At 36.9% G+C, this 13,941-nt stretch overlaps 1 protein-coding gene across 4 annotated transcripts in view; it reads right to left on the reverse strand.

Annotated features, from left to right (window-relative positions):
- USP22 (ubiquitin specific peptidase 22) overlaps positions 1-13,941 on the reverse strand; it is a 60,060-nt gene that overhangs the window by 40,492 nt on the left and 5,627 nt on the right. For 3 of the 4 annotated variants that reach the window (XM_058157189.1, XM_058157187.1, XM_058157186.1), the window contains exon 2: positions 3,958-4,090. In XM_058157189.1, the coding sequence (XP_058013172.1) occupies positions 3,958-4,090 (133 nt within the window). Of the gene's footprint in view, positions 1-3,224; positions 3,276-3,957; positions 4,096-13,941 lie in introns of those variants that run through there. The other variant, XM_058157190.1, reaches the window with a different exon arrangement.

Below are 13,941 nucleotides of genomic sequence, written 5' to 3' on the forward strand. Positions count from 1 at the left end.
ACATACAACTCTGATCTTGTAACATTTCCATATTCTAATTTAACTAAATCTGATGCTCTACTAAGTCTTACCAAACTAAGAACAAAGATTTCAAAACTCTTAGGTTAAATTTCTGCTTAATACTGTTCTATCACAATTTACAAATGTTCTACTCCACTGCTGAAATTGAAATAATTAGCTGCACTAGATTAAACTGGAAATCCAAATATTAGATAAGGGGATTTTTATAAAAGTAGTTCCCATCATTAATTGGCAGATTTACTAATGGATCTGGAAGAGGGTCAGGGACACCCATGTCCCATAGCATCTTAAAATGGATTTGTGAAGACTTGTTATTTGATAAAGGCAGTTCACCCAATAACTGAGCTTCAATACTAGGTTTAGCTTTAAAGCAGACTGATTTTTTTTTAAAAAAATAAATACAATCTTTGTGTGTACCAAGTTGGAACTGCTTTTACTTACAAAATAACTTATGCTCATTAGAGTTAACAGGTAAAGCTGTTCAATAACGTAAAAGATGAATGAGAAGATTTGTTTATCTTAATTTCATACACATACATTCCTTTCTCTCCATGTAACAAGAAGATGGGAATGATTTTTAAAATGAAAAACATGTTTTAACTATAGCATAGAATGCAGTTCTTGCTTATATAACCCATCCACGTTAACTGTTGCTATAGCAATATAATGGGTGGATGAATGTCAAGAGCCTTACAATATGATTATCTGAACGTTATACCCTAAAATAAAGCTTCAGTGTTGTTAAAAATGTAGCATTTCTTATAGATCTTAATTTATGTTCTACTCTGCAATTTGGCTACAAATCAAAGTAATTTTGCAATAATATTTAAAAGTAAATAAATAAAAGACAGCAGTGTCAGTTATCTCAAAACTCTCTAGTATAAAAATGGTGTAACTGACATTTGAGAATCAAGTGCAAAAAAACCCCCACATCTTCATGAAGATTTTGATAAAAAATATGAAAATGGCAGAACAGATTCTATTACACATCCACCATCAAATCACATAATCCCTGTTCACTGACAAGTTTTCCCTTTTATATTTATGTATTTATGTTTTTTATATTTGTATAAATTGTATAAATACAATTCATCCAGGATGATCAGCCTAATTTGCATCAAACGGGATGTTTTAGCAGTGATTAAACTATTTTATTAATTCACATCCTGGAAGCAACCACTGAGATGGCTTCTTATGGTAGCCTACACATAACAGACCCATCACTGAGGAGTCTGCTTATGTTTTTTCCATTCCAATCTGGGCTCACTTATCCAGCCTCCTATTTGCCAGGAAGACTTACAGTTTACACTTTAAAACAGGGGTGCCCAACCTTGGCTACTTTAACATTTTAAGCTTTGCTGGCTGAGGAATTCTGGGAATTGAAGTCCACAAGTCTTAAAGATGCCATGTTTGGACACCCCTGCTCTAAAGTCATCTGGATGCTGGAATGCAGATTCTGAAAAGTCTACTGTGATACAGATTTTGCAAGATTGAGTTATCTACGTTATATGGCTAATATATTAAACAAATCGAAGTGTGTTTTTTTTAACGGAGAAAATAATGGTGGATTCCTGCACTAGTATGCCTACATGTGGTGCGCACTTAACAAAAATTCGTCCAGTGATTGTTCAAAATTACGACGGCGCTAAATAAACGGTTAAGAAATTGTAGCTATTTCACAACTGTCCCAGTTGGGTAGAGACTGGAATCTTAATTTCCCACATCCAAATTTAGCATCCTTGTCTTTGCACCAGTTTCAAAACAGGTAAAGCGATTTTCACTTGGGTTCATTTGCTACCAGATGGTTACGAGATTGTAAGAGATGCTAATGTCTGAAATATGGGCAAAGTTCCTTCAGGGTTCAAGATTCTTACTATTGGCAAATTTATGGCCTGCTGAAATATATGGAAACTACCTGGCCTGCTTTTCCAAAGGAGCAATAAAGATGTGATAACAGTTTAGGAGCTCAATTTTCTTCTCCTTTTTGGCTAGGTGAAAGAAGACAAACTTGTTTTTGACATTGCCCTGAGAATTGCACCGTAAATAATATCTTCCTTAATTCAAGGGATAATGGAGTCAGGGCTACCACAGCCAGAAAAACTGAGCTTTTTACCAAAGTTCATCTCCAGCTACCTCAGAGATCAGGAGATGTAGAGTCTTTACTGCAAGGTTCAATACCTTCCAAATTAACCACGTGGAAAAAGACAGAACACAATTCAGAATATAAAAATGTGAGCCCAATGCTTAGGACCTATGAAAGAAGGTTGTCAGTGACAAGCCCTGTAAAACAAGGTGGCAAATCCCTCAAACATTCACTCCTTCCTTCTTGGACCTCTGGGTGCAAAACGTGCAAATACTTTCGTTTTGCAAATATACATATAACTGCTTTTGCTAATGATGTGCATTTGGGTCTCTGGAGTTTGAATTTCTCTTTGTTTCCATGGAGACTGCTGTTAGCTAAGCAGAGTCACTAAGAGCTTCAAAGAAGAAATTTCGTTCATTCTGGTATGTGCCCAGTTGAGAATGAACTGGAAGCAGAGCTGAGCAATAGTGGTTTTGTATTTGGGGCCTGATGGTCTGCAACCACTGCTGTCAGAGTACGGGTAGTCCTCGACGTACGACCACAATGGAGCCCAAAATTTGTATTGCTAAGCGAGACATTTATTAAGTGAATTCTGTCTCATTTTACAACCTAACTTGCCACCATGGTTGTTAAGTAAATCTGGCTTCCTCGTTGACTTTGCTTGTCAGAAGGGGATCACATGACCCCGGGATACTGCAACCGTCATAAATATAAATCAGTTGCCAATTTTCTGAATTTTCATCATGTGACCATGGAGGAGCTGCAATGGTCATGTGAAAAATGGGTCCTAAATCACTTTTTACAGTCCGATTGTAACTGTGAACGGTCACTAAACGGACTGTTGTAAGTCAAGGACTACCTGTAACTGACTGCAGCCAAAGGGCAGCGGTGGTGGTAGCAGCAACAGCCACATCACAGTACGTAGATATGGTGGCTGCCGTTGCAAACATTACTGGATTTACTCTTCAATACAGAATGCAAGTATGTGAACCTATGGATGAATAATTCAGGCTTCTTGGCTTCTAAGAGTTTCCAGACTGGTATCAAAAATAAAAGGAATTATATATAATTGTTTAAACAATAGGGCATTTACATAGACATGGATAAGAAGATGACATACTGTTGGCTGAATCCTATCAGGCTGAGCATCTGCCAATCCAGGAAGATGAGGCTAACAAAGTAAATACACAACAGTAAAAAGAAACCTCTACAAGGAGGTTCTACAGCTAAATGTCTATTTCAGTCAAAATACAGCAATTATAAAATATGTAAATCATAGATGGGTTAAAGAAAACCTTGAGGGAAAGCTCTGAAGTGAACTCGATAAAAAATGCATATCTTTACAAATAAATGAAATTTTGGACGTTAAAAAATCTGAAACTAGCTAAGATTTCTATATACTACAGGCCACTGACAAAAAAATTGCATTGTTTAATAAATATTGAAATCCCATTCAAATCAAGAGTTGTGTTTCGTTTCCCTATTTTCTGTTAAAATGATGAACTTTTCAACTATGAATCCCCAGAAATCGCAACAGTTTCTGTAATTTCAGATTTTATAACAGTAGAGAACATAAAAATGAGAAACTATGTAACTTTTATTTTCATTAGCTTGCTCTTCAGTTATTTATTCATATTTAGCTTCAATTAATCATGGTCATAATTACAGGAAAACTTCAATATTAATTTTTTTCTGTAAAAACCCTCTTGGTGGATTATATGGAATATTCCCCTTAGCCAGAAGAAACAACCTGTCTGAATTTATTCGGTCTACCTGCAGGATTTTCCATATTGTAAAGCTCACGCCTTCATAAACAAATAATTTTGATGCAAGAATCCAGGATAATTACTTACCTAAGTTGTGTCGTTTTGCCTTTGCGTGCTCGTGAATATGTTTCTTTGTAAAACAGCCAAAGAAGACACAGTAGAGGCAAGAATGAAGTCTGTTCAGATGGGCACCGCACATATGACAGATGCACGACTTTGCCTAAAATATAAACAAGATGTTTATTAAAAGCAGCAAACATTGCATCATTTCTCCAATCTACAACTAGGCTTTAATTCGAACTTTTAAGCTTAGGTATTATTTCTATTTTTTAACACTAAAACAAAACCAGGCGGGACTGTGAGTTCAATTCCATTCCAAAAACGTTGGGTCAAGAACTTGGTATGTTTAGGAAGGGAGAACGGCTGTCCCTCGACTGCCATACAGCCTTTTGTATCCTGACTTTCTGCTGTGACATAGCTATTTTGTAGTCCTTCTATTTCCAGTGCCACCATTTATTTGTGTGTGTGTGGGGGGCAATGGCAGCTTTCATCTTAATGCTGGTTTGTGAGAGAGATAGGTTTGATTCTGCAACCCAACAAGACAGACACAGACTTCAGAAGATAATTAGAACTGCAGAAAAAGCCTTCCACTGAGGACCTGTATATTGCACAAGTCAAAAAGAGGGCTGTGAAAATATTTACAGACCTCTCGCATCCTGGACATAAACTGTTTCAACTCCTACCCTCAATACGACACTATAGAGCACTGCACACCAGAACAACTAGACACAAGAACAGTTTTTCCCCGAACGCCATCACTCTGCTAAACAAATAATTCCCTCAACACTGTGAAACTATTCACTAAGTCTGCACTACTATTAATCTTCTCATCGTCCTTCCACTTATGACTGTAACTTTATTGCTTGTATCCTTACGATTTATACTGATATTGTTTCCTGATTGCTTAATTGTAGCCTATGACTATCATTAAGTGTTGTATCATTAAGTGTTCAATTTGTGCCCTATGATAATCATTAAGTGTTGTTAAGTGTTGTACCTTGATGAAGGTATATTTTCTTTTATGTACACTGAGAGTATATGCACCAAGACAAATTCCTTTTGTGTCCAATCACACTTGGCCAATAAATATTCTATTCTATTCTATTCTATTCTATTCTATTCTATTCTATTCTATTCTATTCTATTCTTTTCTACATCCTGAGAATTTATTTACTAATAAACTGAGGATGATGATGATGACAAAGAAAAAATTCTGCAGTATTACATCCTAGCTTTGACTTATGTGGCCCAAAGAAAAACAACTCCCACTTCCTTTTTCAGGAGCTTCAAGCAAAAGTAGAAATAATGTACAAAACTTAAAAAATATATATATAAGGGAAAAGTAAAACTTCCTTTTAACTTTATGCAGCCACAGGCATGCACAACCACACATATAGATGGATGAAGTAGGGATAACAGCTTGAAGATCATAAACAGTGTCTTAAATATCAATGCTCCCTAAAATTCCTGATGCAGAGATTCCCAGTAGGTAGGAACAAGGATCAAAGTGAAAGAAAAATTGGCACAACTATAATAAACGGTATTCCATGAAAATAAGACCTTGTCTTATATTTTTTTTAACCCTGAAATAAGTGCTTGGCCTTATTGCTATGCGCTCAAAAGCCCGATTGGGCTTATTATCAGAGGATGTCTTATTTTGGGGGAAACAGGGTATAGCTGCAACTCTTCTTCTATGGAATAATTTACCTTCAAATCAGATTAGTTCAGGGGTGAAATGCTCCCAGTTCGGACTGGATCGCCTTACCCAGTAACGATAGCGGTGGGTGGTTCAGAGAACCGGTAGCAAAAATCCCCCCCCCACCCATGCTTAGCTGAGCCACGCAATCATCAGAGGTTTTTTTTTTTAACTTTTAAAAGCATTTTTTCTTAGGCTGAAAAAATGCTTTTAAAAGTTAAAAAAAAAAAGCCTGATGATCGCACGGCTCAGCTGGGATCGTCAGAACCTTTTAAAAGCATTTTTTCTACAACCTCTTCAGCCCAAGAGGTTGTAAAAAATGCTTTTAAAAGGTTCTGGCGATCAGGCAACTCAGCTGGGATTGTCAGAACCCTTTAAAAGCATTTTTTCTACAACCTTTTGGGCCGAAGAAGTTGTAAAAAAATGCTTTTAAAAGGTTCCTCTGGTGAACCCAGCTGAGTTGCCTGATCATCAGAGGCTTTTAAAAGCATTTTTTTACAACCTCTTCAGCCCAAGAGGTTGTAGAAAAAATGCTTTTAAAAGTAAAAAAAAAAAGCTTTTAAAAGGTTCTGGTGATCAGGCAACTCAGCTGGGATCTCAGAACCCTTTAAAAGCATTTTTCTACAAACTCTTCGGCTGAAGAGGTTGTAGAAAAAATGCTTTTAAAAGTAAAAAAAAAAAGTTGGCCATGCCCACCCAGCCACATTCCCCCACCGCCCAACCAAGCCACATCCATAGAACCAGTAGTAATGAATTTTGCACTTCATCCCTGGATTAGTTCCCATGCTATTGCTTTTTTTCCTTCTTCCTTTCAATTATGTCCAATTCTCAGAAAGCGCGAGAGAAAGTGACTAGCCCAAGATCAGTTTGCCCAGCTGGATTTGCGCCTAAGACAGGACTAGAATTCCCACCCTCCCAGTTCCTAAACTTATGCCTTAACCACTACACCAAACTAGGAAGCCGATAAAAACTTGGCCTTTAAAGAAAACCCTGAGAGAGGGATTTGGCATTTATTATTCATTAGCTGCCACAGTTTTATTTGTAATTGTACTAGCTATTGTAAGTTGTGTTTCTTTTTTGTGATATTGTTTTGTTGTTTTAATCTTCTTACCAAAAGAAAGGAATGTAAGCCACTCGGAGTGCCTCTGGACTGGAGCAGCATATAAGCCACAATAAATTAAAAAGCTTATTGAAAATATCAGGACTTTTACCATCCTAATTTTGTTATTAAGTCACAATTTTATATAAAAAGATAAATAATTAGATAAATGTTTGTGATAGGCTTATAAAATGTTACCTAAGTGTAGAACAGTTTCCATTTCTGAAATTTAGCAGTGCCTCTTCTCACAAAACTATGGTTTTATAGGAAATGTTTTTAGCCTGCAGTGCAGCACTAAATTGAGAACATTCCTCTTAGTAAATACCAACACTGTTTAGTGGTTTAACCCACTCAGATGAAGGAATATACTTATGAAGGCTGCTTTGGAGGCGTCTATGTACAGTAGCATCATTAGTTGTCTTACTATAATAAGAAATCAGTCACTGTTTCAAATGTCACTACCACAACTTGGTGTCCTCAAGGTAAGTTAGAACCACAAGATCCAGAATTTCTAGGCACTGATCACAAAATTCTGAGAGTTATATTCTCAATTTATCAGGAGGATACCTACTTGGAGCAAAGGGTTCTACATCAGTCTACTGGGAAGCCTTAAGTTATGATCACATAAACTCAGGGTAGGGAGCTGTGGATGCATATTAATTCAGCAGTTCACTTAACAAGAAATTATATCAACATCTTTGTTCTGTGCAAAACAGAAATGATAAATAGATGAGCCTATGCACTTATCTGAAAATCTGCTTTATTTGCCAAGATTCAAGATTATCTTAAAAGCGTTTTGATTCATACTGAATTTCAGTTTTACTGCAGTAAGCTATAGTAAAAAATACAACATTGTATATTATAAAAGCAACAATGATACCAAAAAAAAAAGCCAGAGTTCACAATTCCTAGCACTTATAAAATTATTTATCAACTAAAATTTGGACACAGAATGTGGGGAGGAAAGTGAAGACAATTTTGTTTTATATACACACTTTCATTATCACATGCATACCAGATTTGCCCCAGAGAATCAAGCAATACAGATAAAGCCTCGATTTACAACAGTTCAATTAGTGACAGTTCGAAGTTACAACGGCACTGAAAAACGTGACTTACGGTCTTTATTCGCACTTACGACTGTTGCAGCATTCACATGGCGCCGTGATCAAAATTCAGACACTTGGCAACTGACTTGTATTTATGGCGGTTGCAGTGTCCCAGGGTCACATGATCCCCTTTTGCGACCTTCTGACAAGCAAAGTTGACGGGGAAACCAGATTCACTTAATAACCATGTTACTAACTTAGCAACTGTGGCAAGAAAGGCCATAAAACAGGGGTGGGGGGGGGAGAATCACTTCACAGCTGTCGTAACTTAGCAACAGAAATGTTGGGCTCAATTGTGGTTGTAAGTCGAGGACTACCTCTATCTATAATAGGATACATTACACTTTCCAATTTTTTCTCAAAGGTGAAAAGAAAATGACCCATTAGCCACACCCAATTGCAGGAGGAGCCCCAGCTAAGACACATGTTAGGCTGTGCGTGATGTACTAACATGGCTGCAGATTTAAATAAGGCTGAAAAGGCTGCCTGCCTGTGTATTTGAAAGGATATGTTCTGCAAACTACGAGACAGAAAAGGAGTTCGGGCTGCAGGTCCTGCTGCTTTCAGAACCATGTTTAATATACACATATTGGAGGCTGACTTTATCCTGCAATGCATCACTGCAGCAGCCAATTTTCATATGGGGAGACGATGACTTGCAACAGCCAGTGGTATGTACTAAAACAGATTATAAAAATCGATGACTTCATCATTTCTCTGTGTCAGCAAGTCATGACAGTGTTTTAAAATATTCTATTAACCCCAACCCTAAGACTATTAAGGAATGTACCAATACAATATTCACGTACACATGACTTGAATAGTAACGCAGCAGAAAAAGTAAGCAGCCTTACTTACCTAACCACTGAGCGGGATGTTCACTTAATGCTGCCCATACTGCTAAAATGTTATTTACAAGATAAGATCACACTGCAGGAAAATAGTGCTTTTCCAAGGATTTGGGGAGGGGTGGAACAGAAAGCTATGCTTTTAGGCGCCTGCCTATTACTTCATGTTGCATCCTATCACTTAAATGAAATGTAGATCAAACCTTTAGAAATTTATTGCATGTTTTTCAAGCAAGCAAGCAAGCAAACTCTTCAACTCTGATTTATTTAAACACTGCAAACTCTCTGCAGGAAATGTAAATTTAATTAGCCCACATCAAAGTCAGCGCAGTGCTACTAGTGAAAATAACTGGAATGCAGATCTGATACGAAATGATTTATTTGGGCAACCCAAAAGAGCGAAAAAAGAAAAAAAAATTAATTTGTATTAAAAATTTCTTTTAAAGAGAAAAGGAAACATGCATTTACATTGGATTAAGGCTTATTGAAGGCTTTCTACTGCATCATGCCGCCCTCAATTAGTTGAATTATCCCATTCTGACAACCTATAAAACTAGCTTTAAAAACACAAAAAGGAAATGGCAATAAATCCAAAATCTCAGTTCTTAAAACTCCATGAGGTAAGCTTCCACTCATTGTTTTATTACAGACTTGGGCAACATGTAACCCTACAAACGATTAGGTTAGTGCAATAAGGAACTGCTTTTCAATAATATAGCAGCACAGTCATGATATATGGTATGGATGAGTGATGTTGATCTATCAGGTTGTTATCTCTGGATAAGAGATATATGTTACAGGAAATAAGATCCAACCATTGCAATTGACATAATGAAGACTAAATAGGTTATACTGTACTTAGCATTGTAGCGGCATTAGTCCAAATTCTGTCTTCTTTTTAACATTACTAGATATTATAATTCATGTGAAAGAAGGAATTAAAAACAGCCATTCGTTACCAGTTTGAACTTTTACTACAATGGACACCCACACCCATACCACAAACACAACTGGACTTAGCTATACTACATAGAGCTTCTCTGTACATAGGGTGTAAACAATTGCTACAAGTCTGTCAGCTCTACATTATGTTCATATAACTATAAATGATGTAACAAACTGTAATGAAACGTGAAGTAGTAATTCTAAAGCTTATTCTTAAGGATTTATATTTAGCCTCCTCAAACTCTCTAGAGCTGTGACTTTGATAACTACTGTATGTCCACTGACAAAACTTTAAAAATTTCTAATGTAAATGGTCATTTAGGAAACCAGCTGCAATACTTTGAGTTCATTAGCAACACAAAGGAAAAAAACCGAGGTAGTACTATTTTAGGCACATCCACTCAGACTGTTATGCATCTAAGGATGGCCAATTTCTATATTTTCAGAATGAAGTCAGCAACATCTAACAGTAGTTCTGGAGCACATAAATTTCACCCCTGCCAGATCCCAATGGATCAAGCCTACAGAAGAAAGATAGCACTAAAGTGTGAGAATAGGATACAAAAATACCTCTTTGAAAATTACTCTCTTCTTAAGCTGACTACAGAAAAATGTTGTGTCAAAGGAAGTAGAACAGGGAGGGGGGGCATCAAATAGGACCATTCTGCCAGCATTAACTAGCCCCTGTACCTTGAATTTGTTACCTTGTTTGCGTTTTGGGTTCAAAGTGGTTTGCTGGGTTCAGGAAAAAGTTTTAAAGCAGGAATAGACCTCCTGTTGGGTGGCTAAGCATTATTTTTAATATTTTGGGGAGGTTAAGTACTGTCCCATGGATTGAGCCACATTATATTTACTGGTATGAGCAGGTTCCAGTTTTGGGAAGTTTGAGATTAACTAGGACAAGCTTATTCTAGAAGTTACAGAACAGTTAAAATGCATAAATCTCCCAATTCAAGATAACAACAAAGTTTATTGTTAGTTTTCAGGTAAGAATGAACTTTATCTACTCCAACAGAGTAATTTTAAATTTTTACAGAGTTGGTAAATACATGTTTTAAATTAAAGAATATCCAGCTTTACTTCTTAACTGCTGTTATGTGATATTGTATAATGCTTTCTCTGATTGGAAACAATTAAAATCAATTTAAGAGCTAATCAGGAAGTTCTTTAAGTAATTGTTTAGTCAACCAATGCTTATTTGTTGGAATGAAAAGCAAAAAAGCAGAAAAGGACTGGGTTTTGCTCAATTACATTGTGGGAATAGTGGTAACATACTTAAGTCTTTCATCTTGAATTTTGTATAGACCAGAAACTTTTAAGGAAAGATGAAAACCGGGGATTATGACATCTGGTCCATAGCAACTTCCATAACATTACTATATCTAAACAATCAATTCCTTTTAACAGGAATAACGATCCAGGGGAAAAAATATTAATAAACAAGATACAAAGATGTCAGTCTCCCTGGTATGCAAAAGTCCCACAAAGACGTACTCTTAATTGCAGAGTTGAACATGTAGGCCAGTGAAGAAAACATTCATACATCTAACTTATCTGAAACATTTTGTTAAGCAGATTGTTTTAATGTACAAGATTCCTATTTGAGTCTTGATCATCTGTTCCATTTCTTGTTTAGTTGTAATGTGCTTTTAAATATCTGTATATAAACGATGGTTCTCTCCTACTTTAAAAGAAGACACTGTGGAAGACATTAATACTCACATCTTAGATGTAAAAAAAAAACCCCAATACAAATTATTTAGTTTTAATTGGGTTTTTAATGCTTATTTATTATATTGTTTTTTTAATGCCTGTGAACCGCCCTGAGTCCTACGGGAGATGGTGCGGTATAAAAGTATGATTAATAAATAAATAAATAAATAAATAAATAAATAATTATGGCATATGCTATGGGTGTATCTAATGTCCTAAACAGTGATAGGAAACCATTTAATGCAGATCATATCCTTTACATGGTAGGTGGGGAAATTTTTTTCCTTCTCTCACAATGGTCAGATATCTCACCAAATAATAGTCTGTCAAATAGGAGATTGCCTTTATCCTCACCCTACACCTACTATATCTATATCTATCAACTCGAATAGAAATATTCAGAACCCAGAGAACATAAAGACGAACTCCCCCAAAATAACTACCACACAGAAAAATAGTCACTGAAAGTTATAGGCCTGTGATGGCGAACCTATGGCACATGTGCCAGAGGTGGCACGAGAGCCCTCTCTGTGGGCACCCATGCCATTGCTAGCTGCTCTTCTGGGTTCCCAGCTAGTCTGGTGGCATGCATACCGCCAGCTCCTCTCTTCCAGGTTCCATCTTCATGCGAAGATCAGCTGTCCGGCGCACATGTTCACAACAAAACCAGGAAGAGCAGCTGGCCGCCATGCGCATGCGCCTGGCCAGCTGCTCTCTTCTGGGTCCCGCATACGCACGCCCACTTTCAGCACTTAGTGACAAAAAGGTTAGCCGTCACTGGTATAGACAAATACTAATTAATTCCATTTTTATTACTTTTCTAATCACACAAGTATTAATGCTTACCAACTTCTTAGGCTACACTTCCGTTCCAGTACATTCATAACCTAATGGCTGCTATCATTTTACTACAGACACAACTTTTTCTTATTTACTTTCTCCTACAAGAGTGGAGTAACTCCCATCCTTGCCTCCAGTTGTTAAAATGTTTTATAATTGAAGAATGCGGGCAGATTCAGAGTTATGCCCCAAACCTATTACCTACAACAAAGCACACCGTTGAGTTACAAAAGGAATACATGCCTTTTCTCAACTGCCACACAAAGAAAACCAAGAAGGCAAATTGGGCTCAGTTCTTTCATTTCAATGAGTAGGAATTAAAAATGACAAGAATGAAAATGTTCCCTTATCTCCTTTAACCAAATTAATCTGATTATACATAACAGTGAAAATCGTTTATTAGCAAGTGAAAAGAAATAGCTGCAAACTAAGCAGAGGGCTACAAATTTATATGAGAAAAAAACAAATATGTGCATATATAAAGAACAGAGTTGCACTGATGCAAAAAAAAGGAATTATGTTGGGCAAGAACAGGTAAACATAACAAAGTTAAAGATGAGCTATTGCTCTAATAGTTTTTTTAATGTAAAAAAACCCAATACAAATTATTTAGTTTTAATTGGGTTTTTAATGCTTATTTATTATATTGTTTTTTTAATGCCTGTGAACCGCCCTGAGTCCTACGGGAGATGGTGCGGTATAAAAGTATGATTAATAAATAAATAAATAAATAAATAAATAATTATGGCATATGCTATGGGTGTATCTAATGTCCTAAACAGTGATAGGAAACCATTTAATGCAGATCATATCCTTTACATGGTAGGTGGGGAAATTTTTTTCCTTCTCTCACAATGGTCAGATATCTCACCAAATAATAGTCTGTCAAATAGGAGATTGCCTTTATCCTCACCCTACACCTACTATATCTATATCTATCAACTCGAATAGAAATATTCAGAACCCAGAGAACATAAAGACGAACTCCCCCAAAATAACTACCACACAGAAAAATAGTCACTGAAAGTTATAGGCCTGTGATGGCGAACCTATGGCACATGTGCCAGAGGTGGCACGCAGAGCCCTCTCTGTGGGCACCCATGCCATTGCTAGCTGCTCTTCTGGGTTCCCAGCTAGTCTGGTGGCATGCATACCGGCCAGCTCCTCTCTTCCAGGTTCCATCTTCATGCGAAGATCAGCTGTCCGGGCGCACATGTTCACAACAAAACCAGGAAGAGCAGCTGGCCGCCATGCGCATGCGCTCTGGCCAGCTGCTCTCTTCTGGGTCCCGGCATACGCACGCTCCACTTTCAGCACTTAGTGACAAAAAGGTTAGCCGTCACTGGTATAGACAAATACTAATTAATTCCATTTTTATTACTTTTCTAATCACACAAGTATTAATGCTTACCAACTTCTTAGGCTACACTTCCGTTCCAGTACATTCATAACCTAATGGCTGCTATCATTTTACTACAGACACAACTTTTTCTTATTTACTTTCTCCTACAAGAGTGGAGTAACTCCCATCCTTGCCTCCAGTTGTTAAAATGTTTTATAATTGAAGAATGCGGGCAGATTCAGAGTTATGCCCCAAACCTATTACCTACAACAAAGCACACCGTTGAGTTACAAAAGGAATACATGCCTTTTCTCAACTGCCACACAAAGAAAACCAAGAAGGCAAATTGGGCTCAGTTCTTTCATTTCAATGAGTAGGAATTAAAAATGACAAGAATGAAAATGTTCCCTTATCTCCTT

The sequence above is a fragment of the Ahaetulla prasina genome, chromosome 14, assembly GCF_028640845.1.
Source record: "Ahaetulla prasina isolate Xishuangbanna chromosome 14, ASM2864084v1, whole genome shotgun sequence".
Lineage (NCBI taxonomy): Eukaryota > Metazoa > Chordata > Lepidosauria > Squamata > Colubridae > Ahaetulla > Ahaetulla prasina.